The sequence below is a fragment of the Cucurbita maxima genome, unplaced genomic scaffold, assembly GCF_002738345.1.
Source record: "Cucurbita maxima cultivar Rimu unplaced genomic scaffold, Cmax_1.0 Cma_Scf00016, whole genome shotgun sequence".
Classification (NCBI taxonomy): Eukaryota; Viridiplantae; Streptophyta; class Magnoliopsida; order Cucurbitales; family Cucurbitaceae; genus Cucurbita; species Cucurbita maxima.
Window position 1 is genome coordinate 1,298,740 of NW_019272032.1, and position 17,526 is coordinate 1,316,265.

Genomic DNA, 17,526 nt, shown 5'->3' on the forward strand with positions numbered 1-17,526 from the left:
CCCCCCCCCCCCCCCCCCCCCAAACATTCCATGCTCCTACGATATAGTTTCTTTTTAATGAAAACAAAGTTATTCTTGTTTTTCCTGGCGGCTCAATATTGACACTATCTTTGATTAATAATTTGATTTGGCTTTCTGTAGGTGTGAGCTATTCAATACAAGTCTTGACCAATATGTAAGGAGCATATCATAGAAATCAAAGGTAGCTGACTGCTCTGCCATTTTTGTTTCATTCAAGTTGTCAAATGTTTTCTGTCTCTTGTTGATGAATGAATGCGATTTATTGAACAATGGTACAGGTGCAGGGCATTAGAACCTCCTTGTCGAAAAATTCCTACCTGGGAGTTTATTTTTTATTCCATTGGTTGGACTCAAGATAAGTGCACCGGCATGAATTATTCAAGTTTTTTTTTCTTTTCGTTTCATGTTTTTTTTTTCCCATCATTTTTGTGGTGACTTATGGTGTTGCGATAGTGGTCGAAAGTTGTTAAAAAAAAAAAGAATTATATTATTTGCAGCAATGCAGCTATGTTTCTTGTTTCATCTACCCACATACCATACATTAGGAGTCCTTTGTGTAAAAATGTAAAGGTTTCAAACGGAGAAGATTATGTTAGTTACCTTCTTAACCGCTTTCACCTTTCCATTATCTCTTCATCAATATCTTGTTATTTGTTTCAACCTTATTATGCACCTCCATTAAATAATGCAAGTTTCTTTGTCCTTTTTGAGATTTTGATATTTGTCAAGTATCTAGGCCAACTTGTATACACCTCAACTAATCTTAGAAGACAATTGCCTAATCTTATTACATTTAGTTGTCCAGGAAACTCATTGGATATTGATTCCTAGGTTGGTGACTACCTTTGGTGACTACCTTAGCATGAAACTATTTTGTCTAAGCCATTGACTGTTTATTACTACCCTCATTGATCAACAAGCCAACCACACGGTGGTTTAGGAAGTTTGCCATAGTGTAACTCTTCCTTTGGGTTCCCAAGTCATTAGGAATAGATTTTGGTCCCTTCAAGGTTGATAGACCTCTATCTCTTGGTTCAACTATCAACTTTATCTCTCCTGATATTGATCACTCTGTCTCCCATTGAAGTTGTGAAGTTAATAGGATTCCCAATGAGGGATACGCCAACTTAAGGAAGGAAAATCAAGGTCAAATTTGAGGCCCCCATAGTTTGTTGACGCATTAATTCTGTATTGTGCTATGCCCATGGCTGTTGTGTTGCACTGCTGTGGCAATGGAAGCTAGATCTCTTTCAGTACTATAATTTCGTAACGTGTTTGTTTGGGCTAAAAAAAGATGTCAATGTACAACCATCATCCATTAGGTATACAATGTCGGTTAGCAACTAACATAGCAGAAAACCATCCTCATATGTTTACGATGACACTGGATTTGAAGTCAATAGTGAAGTGTCGATGCATAGGTTGATGGCATGCTTTTGTTTGGTTGTTTTAAATTGTATCATTGTACAAAGTGCATTGTTATTTTTGTATAGGATTGTATCATAACTAAAATAACATTTTCATTGTATCATAAAAGTATTAATAAAATATTACTAATACTAAAAAAATGGTAATTTTGTGGGTGTTTTGATTTGAATGGGGATAGTTACTTGTTAGTGATGATTGAAATGGGAAGATGTTTGAGAGACTGAGACTGAGAGAAAATGACAAAGGGAAAGACTGCAGACTGAGATGGAATACATTGACAGACAGTGAAGAAAGGGAGAAAGGATTCCCCTTTTCCCTCTCTTTTGGTTAATAGTTGGAGTTTGCATCAGACAAAATCCAGATTTCTTTTGAAATTGGTTCATAATAATTATGACCCTTTTCACCCTTTTCATATTCCAACCCTCAAAACCAAACCCATTTCTTCTCTTCTTCTTCTTCTTCTTCTTCTTCATGGCATCACCCAAAAATTTCCCCCTTTACAAACAAAACTCACAAATTTATATTCTTTCGTTTCACTGTTCTTCCTCTTCTGGGTTGCTCTCAAATCCCTTCTTCTTTGCTTTCTCTGAAAGAAAAATCTGCCAAAATGAAAAGAAGAAACCCAAATCATCATCAGTTTTGGTTATTTCAAGCTCTGTGTTACATAATCAATGGTGGAACTGGGAATGAGTAGTATACCTTTACAAGATAGACTTCTTGACCTTTCTTGTGAGGCTGCTGTTTCTGACCTTGAGAACAATAAAGGTTTCTCTGACCACGAAAATAAATTCAACATTAGTGGCATTTTCGCGGTTTGAATTCTTGGTTCGCTATAATTTTGTTCTAAAGAGTTGGTTTTTACCTGTGGATGCGTTGAAGGATCTTTTACAGTGTAAAATGGCGCTTTGAATCCCGTCGTGTTGCTGCAACAACGAATCATCTCTTCGGTTCAACGGGGGCGCCACCGCCAATCCACCGGACGCCGACGCCGATTTGCTCTTACCCAGATGCTTACAGACCAACCGAATCCCCGCCGGCAGGCCATTATCGTGCTTGTCCCTCGCCGGAGAATCCACTGTCGTCGACAGATTGTCGCTGTAGCCGGTGGGTTTCTTCAGAACCTTTGGCTTAATCAGCCTCAAATACTTCTGTACCGCCTCCTTCGAGAACCGTCTCGCTGTTGCCGTCGTTGTCGCCGGATCCTCACAAGGGTCGGCTGGAAAAATACCTCCGATTCTCCTGGTGCTGTTGTCTCTGGAAAGATTCGAGCTCAAAACTCTGCGTTCTACTTGTTCTGTTCCGCCGGACGCTCTGTTTTTGGCCATTGATCTCTGTTTGTTGAAGATGGAAACAGGGAACTTGGGGGCCGATTTGAGAAGCTGAATAGGGGAGTGGGGCTTGGAAGTGGGTTCGATTGGAAGAATCTTCCGTTTGGAAATGGAATCGGAACAGAGGTTTATGTGTTCGCCTAGTTTGGTGGGAATTTGAGGTGTCTGTTCTGGGCTGTGAATATCGCCGGCAGAAACAGAGAGAAACTCGAGATCGAAGAACGAATCTTCCTCTTCTTCTCCATCTTGTTCTCGTTTCTGCTGTTCATCGGCGACGGAAAGTTTGAACAGCCTGCGAAAGGCGAGGGAATCCATGGTGGGAGGAGAGAGGAGAGGGGTAAAAATGGTGGGGTTTTGGTGGGTTTTATAAAGAGAGATTTGGGGTTAGTTTCCTCAATGGAGGGATTTTGGTTTACAGTAATTGGAATTGAAAATGTAGTTTGGCAACTTTAAGAACAAACAGAGGATGATGTAAGCCTTTTTTCTTTTTTCCTTTTCTTTTTCTACCAATATTCTTTTTAAAGTCTCCCAATGCTTTTTAGTTTTTTTTTTTTTTTTTTTGAAATTTTATTATGATATCTTTTAATATGTGAATGGTAAAACTTCACTTTGAAACCGTACTAGATAAAGTTTTACAAACGGTGTTTATGCTCGTCCAAGATGTGTTGTCCATGGCCGCACATCTATATCATGCCAAATCCTTTACTTGATTTCACGTTGTATTGCTTTTACTAGTGTATTTTATGTTTCTATGAAGCTAAATCATGTCATGTCTATGAAATCGAAGGATTCGACCAGTCGTCAACTCCTCACACTTAGATTTTATATGACTGTTCGATTAAATCACGTTTAAGGCTGACCTAAATCGTCTCAAAATGTATTATAGGGGATGCAACTAGTCAATTTTTACTACTCGAGTTATATGATATTTAAGCAATGTTGTTTATTTCTTTACTTATAGCCATATAAGACTCTCAAACCTTCTTTCAACCTTGTTTTCAAATTCCCTTTCAAAATTTTCTTTGTTTTTTCTAAAACCTTCTCAAAACGGGGACAAAGGCTGGAGCATACATGGCTCTGGTCGTAGGTGATACAAATCCAAATTAGCTTGATTTATTTAGGGTTGAGAGTGAGTATCGCATCATCTTAGCTTGATTCATTTAGAGTTGAGAGTGAGTATCGCATAATTGCAAAACTCTTGCTACTAAGAAAAGTGCGATTGTGACACACAGAATATATGGTGAATGGTGCGCAGGGACATAGAGGGGGAGGGGCCTTTTTTGGTTGAAAACCATAGTGAGGGCTCTGCATGGTGTCACAACCTCACCGAGAAAAAATAGGCACTTAACTTCAAACCAATTAGCCAAACCGCTCCCAAATGATTATGAATCGAGACCGAAACTCATAATTTAATATGACTTTAAATAATGGAGGCAATGGTTTAAGAGTGAGAAAACATGACCCAATGGTTCAGAGAGAGAGGTGAGTCTACAAAGCTGGAAGCTCAGAATGAGCAGTCAGAACACACGGTCTTCGTCGCCCCATTTTCATTTCGTAATCTCACGCGCCCCATTTTCCACGCTCCTTTTATTCTTTTAAATATTCAACAATATATCATTTTCTTTCTGTTTCTTTTCCCTTTTATTTAAATCTAAAATTATTAATTTAATCAACTTCCCTTAATTTTATTTTTTAATTATAATCAGATATTTCAAGTCACTTTTATACCTAAATTAAATTATATTTTTTTTAATCAGTTGTCGGAAAAGGAATGATAGAATTGGATAAAAGAAAAATAAATAAATTAAAAAACTTCAATTTTTCAAAGTCAATTTGATAACATCACCTACTCAACTCCAACTCTAATTATTCTCTCCAAAGTTGCTATTTTTTAAAACATTATACATGTCAGGTATTGTAAGTTATACCTAAATTTAATCATTGTTCTTCATAAAATATGATTTTAATTTGTTATTATTTCACCGATTCAATTAGTTTATTCAAATAAACTCAACCAACTCATTAACTCGACATATCATAATCTAGAGTTTGAAACAGTTGTTTCAACAATGATCACATGACATATAATAGCTCGAGTAATACGCTGCCCAGACAACGATTTTAAGTCAACGTCGTATTTCTATGTGTCTGAGTCAAAGTCTAATAAAATCTTGCAAGTTGCAACTCTTTAGTTTGAATGTGTAAGAGTTCAAGTCCACCGCTATCGTTATGGGTTTCTTTGGACTTTCCCGGCTTTTTTTTTCGGACTTTCTCTCAAGGTTTTAAAACACGTCTAATAGGAAGAGGTTTTCACAGCTATATGAGCCCTAAAAAGTGTAAAAGAATAGGAATTAGGTTCTTTACGACAAGGAACTTCCAAAAAATAAGGAAAGAGAGAGAAAAGGGCATCCCATCCCACAAGCAACCCTTGCATTCCTCACCTTCCCCCATACAACACATCAATGGAGATTTAAAGCATTTGCTTTAAAGGATACAAAAACCATCCCTTAAATAACACCCCCATCACTTGAAGTAAAGCTCGAATGATATCTATTTGTAGTGAGTTTAGACTGGTACAAATGGTATAAGAGCTAGACAACGAGTGTTGTGTTAACGAGAACGTTGGACCCCTTTTACCCAAAAGGAGATGAATTGTGAGATCACATATTTAAGGGTGTAGAACCTCTCCTTATTGAATGCGTTTTAAAACCTGGAAGGGAAGTCAAGAAGTGAAAACCTATCTCTTTCTAGTAAACGCGTTTTAAAACTTTGAAGAGAAGCCCGAAAGGAAAACCCACCAAACCCATAAAAGATAATATCTACTAACAGTGAGCTTGAGCTATTATAGATCACTTGTTTTAACGAAGAGAGAAAGTTAAGGTTTATGCCTAAAAAATCTCTTATTTTGGGCAAAGGAAAAGCAAGTAAAGATGGCAGATGCCAATGCCATTCCATTTCTTCCTTCCTTAAGGATATGCATGAGAAAAGCATGAGCCTTTCCTTTGCTACAAAAAGTTTTGACGTTCTTACCAAACCCGATGATATACAGCTAAATTATACTCACTCTTACGACTTAAAAAGATCATCCGATTCCACGAAACTTAACGGTTAATAGTTCATATTCGTTATGCAAATTTGTCAACAAAGATATTAATGGGTAATAAATTGCCTTCACACGTAAAACTTTAAATCAATATTTTTTTTCTTATTTTTTTAGATCATGCTTCCGACCATACAATTTGGTGTCTGGTGTCGTGTTTTTGACTTTAAAATGAAAAATACATATATACAATTATATTATTTAAATGAAAAATCAAAAACCGAAACCAAACTCGAGGTAAATAGACAATTGCATGTGCATCATTAAAAGCTTGGTTGGAATTAAAGATGACCAATGTATATATCCAAAAAGCATATACTATATTTTTCATCCAATTAATATTTTGCTTATTTTCCTTTGATAAAGACTATTGAAAATGAGAGGATTTGAATTTTTAATCTATGCTTTAATTTAATATCAATTAATGATATATATTTTTGTAACAGCTCTGCCCGCATTTTTATAAAGAATGTTTGGTCTTGGAGACTGGTACATTGTTCTTTTTCTTTTGAGGTTCTCCTCTCAAAGTTTTAAAACGTGTCTATTAGGGAGATGTTTCCGCCCCTTATCATATGTTTTTATCGTAAGTGGGGCTTGGTTGTTGGGGGTTGTCTCATTTGGTTGTCTGTCTTTGAAAATGTTTTAAAAAATGGGTAGCCTTTTTAAGAATCTATATATCATTGCTTGGAAGAAAATATTAAAGCTTTTGGTTTGGTGGGGTTTCTATGTTTAGTGATTAATTGTGTTCTTAATCTTGATGGGTTGCTTTCTAAGTGCTTTCCACATATTTCAACTACCTTGGAAATTAGGGTTTTTAATTTTGCTTAGTCAAATTCCTTATGGGTATTCTAATACAAGTAGTATACGGTTTAATGTAACGAGAAACTGTTGTCCTAAAAATTTGAATTGGGATGTCCTGAAACTGACCCGTGGCTTGCTGGGTACGAGTAACATGAATCTAAAAACGATGAATTTGCCTCACTTGGATGCCTTGGGCTGAGCCCAAAACTCAGAAATCACAATTTCATCCGACCTCATTGTTGGTACCAAAAAGAAGCGGATTCAGTAGCCCGGGCTGCAACAAGGGCTCGGTGGCATTATGTTAATACAAAATGGCTCGGGAGGATGTTAACAAATTTCTTGATTGCCTCTACATCAGGCAAATTTGGTTAATTTTGTATGTGTTGTATCCTCAAAAATCTCATTTCTTTCGATGGAGAAGGGGATCTTCTTTCTTATATTTCTACATCTAGGATCTGACTTGTATCATTGATACTACTGCCCCTTCCCCTTTATTTCTTAATTAACCTTCCCTCCCTGAACCTATAGATTAGATTCTTTCACTGATTCCCTATCGGGAGAGTTGCTGCGCTTCGTTTCTCTTTCCTTAAAAGCATTACTTACTGGCGAGTCAATGAATGAAATCCGGGAGACAAGAGAAAGACTCTTTCACTCTTTATCGGAATCAGTATCACTATTAAAACGTGTCTACTTGGGATAGGTTTTCACATCCTTAAAAAAAAATAATTTGTTTCCCTCTCCAACCAATATAGGGTCTCACAAACCATCCTCTTAAGGGCAAGCGTCTTTGCTGACACAGTTCTCGGTATCTGACTCTAATACCATTTGTAACAGCCTAGCTAAGAAATATTGTCCGTTTTGACCCATTACATATCGCTATCAATTTTATGATTTTAAAACGTGTTTATATTAGAGAGAGATTTTCACTTTTAAACGTGAAATCTCACCATTTTGTTTCATAATATTCAAAAGCAAAACATTTTATCTAGGTTGGTTCATGTTCTTAACATGGACGTGTTCTAAGAATCAATAGCAAAAAATGACCATTCAAAGTTCTACTATGCTGTCTAATAAATACTTGGGTTGATGGAGACAAAGATTCTGATTCGTGTAACTCCACAAAACTAGAAGCTATAAAGATACTAAACCAAATTATTGTGTCAATATCTACTAGCGGGTGAAAGTGGACAATATCTACTAGCGGTGGGGTTCGGCTGTTACAAATGTTATCAAGGTCAGTCACTGAATGGTGTGAGACACTAGTCAGAGTAGAGCTAGACTCTCTCTGTAGTAGATGCGTTTTAAAATTGTAAGGCTGACGACGATACATAACGGGCAAAATTGGACAATATCTACTAGTGGTGGGCTTAGAATATTTCAAATGGTATTAGAGCCACGGGTCCGAGTAGAGCTAGACCCAAAAAAAAAATTATAAATTGATAAATCTAATTGAGGGTATTTAAAAATGGTTGGACAAAGTAGTAATTTAATCAGAAAAATAAAATAAAAGCAAAATAAAGGAAGCCCTAACAATATATGAGTTTGATTTCAGTCCCCGCCCTTCTCTCTGTTCTTCTCCCTCGGGGATATATAATTCCACCATTCCCACCACCGGTGCTTGATCGATTCAAGCTTCTGCCGACATCGCACTCCTTCGCTCACGTTGATTGTTTTCTGGGGCGTTCTGTTTTCATTCGGTAATCGTTGATTGGTTCACTCAGGTATTGCTGATTTCATCTGCATTTGAATTTTATTTCGTATGAAGTTGAGTTCTTGACTTATGTGTTGAAGCAGAAAGCGGATACACATTTTTTTTCTTCCTCTTGGTTCCTGTTCTGTTTCCTTGGATGATTTTTTCCTGTTAATTTTGCGATGTATAGTTTGTTTGCGCTGAATAATTTTTGTTGAATTTCTGGTTGATTAAGTAACATTGATCTTCTTATATTACGAGTAAAGACTATGTTTTGTTGATTGATAGCGGGAAGGATTGATTTTCAGCTCATGCTTTCTGCAAGTTTGACTCCTTAAGGAGTATTATTGATTTTATTTGCATTTGAATTTGATTTGTTTTAAGACTATCACGGACACTTTACTTTGGTAGCATGTTCACGCCCCACCTTTATTGCCTAATTTTTGCTATTTGTTTGGCTTAGTTTCAAACTTCTTGCTAGCATTAAGTAAACGAATTGATGTTTCCCAAAAGTATGGTCAAAGTGTTCAAAAACACTTTCTTAGCAATTAACAACATTTTTTAAGCACTTGTGAGTACTATTCTTGGCTCAAATTTGGGTAAAAGTCTATTCTCTGGTTATGTATGTGTATTCCACTCAAATATTGCCTATAGTTCGTTGTTTATTGGCAGTTCTTTGGGGGTTTACAGAGCGGAACTCAGGTCTATTCCACAATGCAGTCTACTGAAGTCCCCATCTCCATGGAAGTGGAAGCAGTTCCAAGTAAATCGATAACTGAAGTCGGCATCTTGCCTCCAAAACCACTGTTTGAACCTCTAAAGCCTCATGAAATGAATGATGGCCGAGTTCAGTTCCGGAAGGTATCTGTTCCTCCACATCGCTACTCTCCTCTCAAGAAAGCATGGATGGAGATCTACACCCCAATATACGAGCAGATGAAAATTGACATCCGTATGAACCTCAAAGCTCGTAAAGTCGAACTGAAAACCAGAGCAGACACACCAGACATCAGTAACTTGCAAAAGTGTGCGGATTTTGTCCATGCCTTCATGCTGGGTTTTGATATAATTGACGCCATTGCGCTCTTACGAGTGGATGAACTCTACGTAGAATCTTTCGAGATTAAAGATGTTAAAACACTTCGAGGCGAGCATTTGTCCCGTGCCATAGGCCGATTGTCTGGTAAAGCTGGTAAAACTAAGTTCGCCATTGAAAATGCTACAAAGACGAGGATAGTCATTGCAGACACCAAGATTCACATATTAGGATCCTTTGCCAACATCAAAATTGCTAGAGATTCTCTTTGCAGCCTCATTTTAGGTTCCCCTGCAGGTAAAGTTTATTCGAAATTAAGAGCAGTTACTGCTAGATTGGCTGAAAGGTTTTGATCTTTTATGATTTTTTTCATACTAGTTATTTGAGGGAGAGTGTTAACTTCATTGAAGTTCTTGTCCATTAAAGTTTTTTCCTTGATACCTTCTATTATTCAATATATTGGTTCAAGTAACTTGGATATCTGCTAGGAAGGACTTGAGTTTCCACTTATGATACAAACTCTATAACCTTTATAGTTTAAATACATAAAAATTACACATCAATGATGTACAAATCCTATGGTATGTTCCTCATGGTCCAAAACATATCATTCCCAACACCGTGCACTCGAAAACATTATAATCAAAATCTTTAAACGATACGAGGTAAACGGTTTGAACATTGGCCTAAGAACTCATTCATTACCCATAACCCATTTCTTAACCATATGACTCGAAACAAATGACATACCATTAGAACGATACTGTTGTTGATTGAACTTGCCTGAGATCCCCGGATGTCACGACTTTGCATCCAGAAAGCATCTTGTTTTACCTTGAATGTTGTTCATACCCGCTCGCTCTTATGTGTTTAAGATACGAAGCTTGCATCTACATTCTATAGGAAGTAAGTAAGCTGTTGCTTTTTTCTTGAACCTCCCTCTCCATACAACTCATTCCATTGCTTCAACTCATTCATCACTGATCCTTCAGAAGCAAAACTTGCAGCAACCTGCAACACATGACACACATGAAGTCCAATATTATTTCGAAATCGATATCTAGTAAACTATGTCTATGAGATCCAGGTTAATCCTTACAAACAATACATCGAAACGAAACAAGTTACACGAGCCACAAAGTTGTAAATAAAGACGACCCACATCTCAAAATTAAGGGAAACACAGATGTTCACCTGATTTTTTGCCTGTCTCATATCATCCATATTTAAAGGCCTCAGAATGATCACTTGTTCCTCTTTTTCTTCCTCTTTCGTAACTGCCATATCTTCCGAGTCATTTTCCTTCTTCTTGTCGTTCTCGTTCTCATTCTCGTTCTCGTTCTTGTTTTTGGTCTCCATCTCTGTCTCCGTTCCCTCCTCCTTCTCCTGCTCCTTCTCCTTCAGCTCTCTTTGCTTCTTTTCCTATAAAAGATGGAAGTTAGATATTCTTTTTCTGTTGTTTTTCAGAACTTAGATTGATAAAACATTTCATGTGGGAATAGCTTAATGGAAGTTACCAAATCCTTCAATCTCTCTTGTTGCAAGAGCTCCCGAACAGGCCGATAAGCTGCCGTCACGCACAAATTCTGTTGCCAGAAGTAAAGGTCGTGAGCTGATCGATGGAACGAAGCAATTAATTCATGTAGTTAGAGGACACACACCTTGAGATCACTTCCACTGTACCCTTCTGTCATAGTTGCAAGCTCCTTGAAATCAAGATCTTCAGCCTTCTCCTTTGAAAGAAGAGTTCTTAAGATCATTTCCCTGCTCTCCACTGATGGAAGACCAACCATAATTCTGCTCAATGGAATAGATTGAAGGATTAGACAGCAAGTCTCTCAAGAACGATTTGCCGATAATTAATACTTCACTATTATTTTCATTTTAGCAACGAGCTTGGCGAGTTTCGGCGAAGATAATGGCACTACATTAACCCATGTCCTCACAGATTACGACTCGTCAAGGGATCACGGGAAACAAAAGTATTCCTACCTACGCTCAAATCGACGAATGATGGCTTCATCGAGGTCAAATGGCCTGTTGGTTGCAGCAAGAACTAGTATTCTCTCATCATTTCTAGTCAGCAATCCATCCCAGTGTGACATGAATTCATTTTTAATCTTCCGCATGGCCTCATGCTCTCCCACTCTAGTCCGCTGGCCAAGCATGCTATCGACTTCATCGACAAAAATAATCGTAGGTGAGACTTTTGCTGCAAGCGTAAACAGCGCCCGAACGTTCTTTTCATCTTCCCCAAACCATTTAGAAGTGATTGTGGACATCGAAACATTAATGAAACTTGCTCCAGCTTCGTTAGCAATGGCCTTTGCCAGCATCGTTTTACCTGTACCAGGAGGGCCGAAAAGCAAAATACCTCTACAAGGTTTGAGAAGCCCGCCTTTAAAGAGGTCTGGTCGTCGAAGAGGAAGCATGACTAATTCCTGTAAGGACTCTTTGATCTCATCCAAGGAACCGATGTCTGCAAATGTCACCCCGATGTCGTTTGCAGGGATAACTTCCGGTCTTATACGCTTCTCAAATTCGTTGTCGGGAAAGACTTCCTGTCGTACGTAAATGAAATATTAAAAGAAGGAAACAATGGGGTGGAAGAAATGCCAACATTGATCATAAAAACTGAAATTTCGGTGAAACGATACTGATGGGTAGCAAAGCCGAAACCTCAATTCCAAACGCTAGAATCGACAATAAAGACATGACGATCGTGTAGATCACATGAAAGCAACACTTGATTCATAAGAAATGATTTCAGGCATCAAGGTAGTTACCAACAGTCACTCATAAAATTGGTAATCAAATGTTTTAAGGCAATGCAGTGGCCTATGATTAACAAACATGTTTAGTTGAAACCCACCCTTAGCAAATATAGTCCACTTTGGCTTGTTACGTATCATCGTCATTCTCGCGGTGTTAAAATGCGTCTACTAGGGTGTAGGTCTCCACATCCTTATAAGGAATGTTTCGTTCTCCTCTCCAATTGATGTGGGATCTCACAATCTATTCCCCTTGGCTCCCAACATCCTCGCTGACACACCGCCCGGTGCATGGCTCTAATAACATTTGTAACAACCCAAACCCACTACTAGCAAATATTGTCCGCTTTGACCCGTTACGTATCGTCATCAGCCTCACGGTTTTAAAATGCGTCTACTAGGGAGAGGTTTCCACACCCTTATAAGAAATGTTTCGTTCCCCTCTATAACCAATGTGGGATCTCACAATCCACCTCTCTTGAGCCTAGTATCCTCGCTGGCACACCGTCTGGTGTCTAGCTTTGATACCATTTGAAATAGCCTTTCACCGCTAGCAAATATTGTCCACTTTGTCCCGTTACATATCGTCGTCAACCTCACGGTTTTAGAACGCGTCTACTAGGGATAATTTTCCACACCCGTATAAGGAACGTTTCGTTCCCTTCTCTAACCGATGTGGGATCTCATGGTTGGTGAAAATAAATGCAACCCATGAGGTATAGAATGAACTTACAGGTGCTTTTTGTGGAGGTACATTCTCAACATCTTTCTTCACTATAGGTACAGATTTATCTGCCTCTCCTCTGTTTTCTGCAGCTGGATTTTCAGATTTTGATTCAGTCTTCGCCCCGACAGCATCGTCCCCCGGGGCTTCCTGCAAAATAAGAAAGAAAAACATATTAAGTGAAATGAAGTAGAAAGATACACGTTTTCCAAAGTAAATTATCGAAACATAAACCGAACCTTCGATGATTCTGCATTCGTCTCTAGCTTTAGAGTGTCTTTCCCTTCATTATTTCCTTCCTGGAATATACTCAATCCATGGGATAAGCTGCTCCAGAACCAGATTTCTATTAATATATGCATCATTCATGGATGCTTTATCTTTTCATCTCTTTTTTATTTTGGTGTAGTGTTAATCTTAGCAAGGAATATGATGAGTACCTCTTGGAAGATATCAGAAGTTTTCCATTTCGATATTCCGGATCCCTGTTGTTCATTAAATGATAGGATATCGCCGATATGACGATTTCTTCGATATAATTACTAAGAACCATGGTGTCTGCATGGCAGATTGATCCAAGATCATCACATTCAAGATCATTTGCAGCAAGAACTTCAGCAATGTGGTTTTTGTTATCTTGGAACTGAATCATCTTCATGTCCTCTTCCAATTGAGCTTTCCAGCTGACAAGATGATTCTCGTCTTCAGGGGGTCGAATTTCGACACTATACCGAAATAAACAGGTCAGTCTGTCATCGACATCGCCGCAATCGTTTTCCAAGTCTACCATTCTCGAACCGAGTACTAGAACTGATCCAGAGAGCTTGTTCAGAAATCTATGGAACAGATTGTATAGCCTCTGTGACTGAAGAAGAAGTCTCTCGACATCTCGCAGATACAAAATTATGGAATTGGTTTCGGATACCGACACCAAGACCTGTACAATTCAAATGATTAGACAAATTTTCAGACCAATGATCAAACAACTCATAATTGGATTACCTTATAAAGCGACTGAAGAAAAAGTTTCTCATCAAAACACCAACTATTTGTGCGCTTGACAGAAGCTGAAAGAGATAAGAACCATATTAGAAATCGAGAATATCGATACGGTCTCTCGATCATCGACTTCAGCACAATTGTCGTTAAAAAGTTCGATTTCAAATTCATTAGGATTTTGGATTTAACCTGAATTTGTTGAAGCACAATTCGATGAGATACTACTAATATCAGACGCAGTAGAAGCATTTCTCCGAAGTTTTGGAGGATTAGACGGGCCATCGGTACTTCTGCAGATTAAAATGAATATAGACACTAGTTACAAATTAGAACATAGCGTGCAACTCTGTGATGCGTCGTCTGATGGTATGGTTATGAGCAGCCAGGAACAAAATTAAAGTTTCATGGGGGCATACGTGCCCGACTGCCATCATACTATGTCGAACATATTGCAAGAAGAGAAACTGGTCATGTTATGATAAGACATGGAATACTCTACCTTGATTGAATGTCTGTAGTACTGCTTTGCCTTCTTAAATTGCCTATAAGAGAAAATGGGAATGAGATGATCAATAACTACAAATTTTTCTATTGAACTTCAAAGGAACTAAAGAGATACTCTGTTGTCCAGCTTTATTGACATTATAATCAGTCAGAATAACCTTAAAAACAGCCCTTAGAGATAAGTTGTAACGGGTCAAGCCCACTACTAATAGGTATTGTCCTCTTTGGGCTTTCCCTTTCGGGCTTCCCCTCAAGGTTTTAAAAACGCGTTTACTAGGGAGAGGTTTCACAACCCAACCCCCCTTCGGGGCCCACTACTAGTAGGTATTATAAAGAATGCTTCGTTCTCCTCTCCAACCGATGTGAGATCTCACAACCCAACCCCCCTTCGGGGCCCAGCGTTCTTGTTAGCACACCGCCTCGTGTCCACCCCCCTTCGGGGCTCAGCCTCCTTGCTAACACATCGTCGGTGTCTGGCTCTGATACCATTTGTAACGGCCCAAGCCCACTCCTAGTAGATATTGTCCTCTTTGAGCTTTCCCTTTCGGGTTTTTCCTCAAGGTTTTTAAAACGCGTTTGCTAGGGAGAGATTTCCCCACCCTTATAAAGAATGTTTCATTCTCCTCCCAACCAATGTGAGATCTCACGTAAGTACTTTATGGATATTTGAATAAGGAGAACACAAAACTCGGGAGTTTATTAAATGATAAAAATTAACGAAAAGAATTCAAATCGATGAGAATATGTATCAGGTGCCAAGGAAAAAGATATGAGATCTTAAGTGTGCGGAAAAGAAGACCTTCTTTCTTGATAAGACAAAGTAACTTGTCACCTACATGAGGAACATTTGTCTTGGAAATGGAAAACATATGTTTTTCATACCTCTAGTATTTCCACTCGTAGGAAGAATCGAGAAGGAACCCCAAACGCTAGACACACGCTCCAACGCCACCTCAGAGATGGACCTCTTGAATGACTGCAAAAGTAAACCATCAATCAGGAATAACTCCTTTCTTTGTCCTCCTCAAGCTATAGGTTTGAGGTTGAGGTACTCATGCATCATATAGTTCAGCTAGATAACTATTGCCGAGTTCAAGTTCGTCGGCAGTTCGAACTTACCGGTTCTTTCTTGGCACAACCATATTTGCTCTGCATCTGTAGCCAAGTTAGACATTGGTGGTATTAGTCTCAATATGCCACAAACCAAAACTGAAAAGACAAGCTAGTGTAGATAAGATACCTTTAGAGAAAAGTCAGAAACGTCTAACAACAGCAACTTCGACTCGAAGTGTTGCGCCAGAGCCTTGGCAAGCATTTGGTGGTACAGTTCTTTATGGAAAAGAAACAGAAAATACAACCAGATTGCATCAGATACTGTGCCCTGAGAAGTATTGTTTTGCTACTACAAGGTACTTGAGGTGGAAGCATCATAATTCATACCTGTCGGTCCTGAAAGCAAAATCGCCCGACTGGCTGGTGAAAGATTTCTGGTGTGCTTGGAGATGTCACAATGCTTCAAACGAACATATGCAGCACTCATCAAGAGCATCCTCGTCCTCTCGCTGTGATTACCATCAGAGCAGAAAGATCAGTGACTAGAACATGAAAATACGAATTCAAGAAACGAGACTGTGGGTACGTAATGTCAAAGTGTCACGGAGGAATCATAGAAAATTCCCAAAATCAAACTCGAAAACAATGATTTTCTAATCCATGGGAATAAAAACACTTGAGCTTCAAAGATTCTCTTCATATATGGTACAAAAACATAGTTAAAAGGATTCAAAGGAAGTAAAGAACAAGAAAGTTCAACAATCTCCAAGAACGTAAACTGAAAGATATAAACAAACTGACATCAAAGTAGATTTAACATTGAACTTCTAATGAACTACTCCATTGTATTGATATACTCTTATAATTTTGAGTATTGATCACCATGGATGCAGCAAACATAAAAACAATAGTGACTTTAAAAATGGTACAAGACATGGCCATCTCTAAGCTCATCGTCACCTCTTCCATTCACCAAGAGTATAAGAATCCAATCCTCAGTAGATACCGTCGAATCAAATGTTTTAAACGAAGTTTTACCATAACCTCTAATTTCTCATGGATTAATACAAACATGGTGATATGTGGAAGGGGGCAGAATAATAAATATCTCTAGAATCACCTACAGAAACATTCAAGCTTAAACCAAAATCTAAAAGCAAGAAAAACATTCCAGCCACCAAAGAAAAGAAAGATGTTACGAGCAGTTCATGATAGGAGAAAGAAGCATGTTATATTACCTAAGATAATAAGGAAACTCATCAAAAGTAACATCGCTATTTCTGCCATCAAGGAGCTGCCTGATGAGCTCCTGTTCAATCTTCTGCCCTGTAATCTCATCAGAAGAGGTATTCCCAGCAACCCATTTGCCAACAGCTTGTCCAGAGCTCAATCCAAGGCCAACCCCAACTCCAACCCCAACGCCCAAAGCAGACAGAAAAATGTGCTTCTGTTCCATCACCACCAAACACACACCCACAAACAAAAATCTCCTTCCCCTCCTTTCCCAAACACAGATTAAAAAGCTCACCCACAAATCCGATTCAAACCCAACAAAAATCCCACCATCTATTAGCTACTCGATGATGATGTTGGAAGAGGTTGCAAGATTTGGGGTTGAAAATCCGTGAAGAAAGGGAAGAATGGAGGGGATTATTGAAAAGGGTATTGGCAGAAAGAGGGAAGGAATGCGTTGGTGGGAAAAAGCAGGGAAAAATATTGGAATTGTGGGCTGGGAGACGACGTTGGTGGGAGGGTGTTAAGAGGTTCGAGTATTATAGAGAGCTATATATAGCATGGGGTGTCCTGTAATGGTGGACGTTGAAATTCGTTCCCAAATTTCAAAACCAAAATAGGCAAAACCCAAAAGCCCTTACACTTCCCTCAGCATTCTTTTGACTTCCTTATGGCATTTCCCTTCAACTTTCACCACCATTAAACCCAATTCTGCAACTTTCTTTTTCCCCTTCTTTTCTTTCTCCTCTCTCTCCTTCTCCCATTTTTCTTTTTCTGTGTGCTTTTATATACATATAAATATGTAAACATCTGTGTCTTTGTGTAGTCTTTGGAGAAA

General features: G+C 38.5%; 4 protein-coding genes across 11 annotated transcripts in view; 2 read left to right on the forward strand and 2 right to left on the reverse strand.

Moving 5' to 3' along the window:
• Nucleotides 1-644, forward strand: part of LOC111491351 (trafficking protein particle complex subunit 1-like) — a 3,850-nt gene extending 3,206 nt beyond the window's left edge. For 4 of the 5 annotated variants that reach the window (XM_023140248.1, XM_023140245.1, XM_023140247.1 and 1 more), the window contains one exon: nt 142-644. In XM_023140248.1, coding sequence (XP_022996016.1) covers nt 142-193 — 52 coding nt within the window. In that variant the 3' untranslated portion in view covers nt 194-644. The remainder of the gene's footprint in view (nt 1-141) is intronic. The other variant, XM_023140246.1, reaches the window with a different exon arrangement.
• Nucleotides 645-1,586: 942 nt separating this feature from the next.
• On the reverse strand, nt 1,587-3,295 carry LOC111491347 (probable membrane-associated kinase regulator 5). Its single transcript, XM_023140238.1, has 3 exons — nt 2,312-3,295; nt 2,149-2,220; nt 1,587-2,048 (listed from the first exon to the last, which is right to left on the reverse strand). Exons 1-3 carry the CDS (start codon nt 3,090-3,092, stop codon nt 2,011-2,013), a joined length of 891 nt encoding a protein of 296 aa, XP_022996006.1. The 5' UTR covers nt 3,093-3,295; the 3' UTR covers nt 1,587-2,010.
• A 4,929-nt stretch (nt 3,296-8,224) lies between these two features.
• On the forward strand, nt 8,225-9,869 carry LOC111490946 (RNA-binding protein pno1-like). Of its 3 annotated transcripts, none has more exons than XM_023139614.1 (2): nt 8,225-8,399; nt 9,023-9,869. In XM_023139614.1, exon 2 carries the CDS (start codon nt 9,083-9,085, stop codon nt 9,755-9,757), a length of 675 nt encoding a protein of 224 aa, XP_022995382.1. In that variant the 5' UTR covers nt 8,225-8,399; nt 9,023-9,082; the 3' UTR covers nt 9,758-9,869. The 3 variants fall into 3 exon arrangements, with proteins under 3 accessions (XP_022995382.1, XP_022995381.1, XP_022995383.1); XM_023139613.1 differs by having other exon boundaries at nt 9,041-9,869; XM_023139615.1 differs by having other exon boundaries at nt 9,059-9,869.
• Nucleotides 9,870-9,904: 35 nt separating this feature from the next.
• Nucleotides 9,905-17,397, reverse strand: LOC111490945 (lon protease-like). Of its 2 annotated transcripts, none has more exons than XM_023139610.1 (16): nt 16,694-17,397; nt 15,843-15,964; nt 15,643-15,731; nt 15,522-15,557; nt 15,285-15,378; nt 14,398-14,440; nt 14,088-14,188; nt 13,902-13,966; nt 13,340-13,836; nt 13,139-13,226; nt 12,909-13,052; nt 11,397-11,965; nt 11,066-11,201; nt 10,922-10,990; nt 10,599-10,826; nt 9,905-10,415 (listed from the first exon to the last, which is right to left on the reverse strand). In XM_023139610.1, the coding sequence occupies exons 1-16, from the start codon at nt 16,909-16,911 to the stop codon at nt 10,302-10,304; spliced, it is 2,613 nt and encodes an 870-aa protein (XP_022995378.1). In that variant the 5' UTR covers nt 16,912-17,397; the 3' UTR covers nt 9,905-10,301. The 2 variants fall into 2 exon arrangements, with proteins under 2 accessions (XP_022995378.1, XP_022995379.1); XM_023139611.1 differs by having other exon boundaries at nt 12,909-13,049; nt 16,694-17,396.
• Nucleotides 17,398-17,526: the final 129 nt, after the last annotated feature.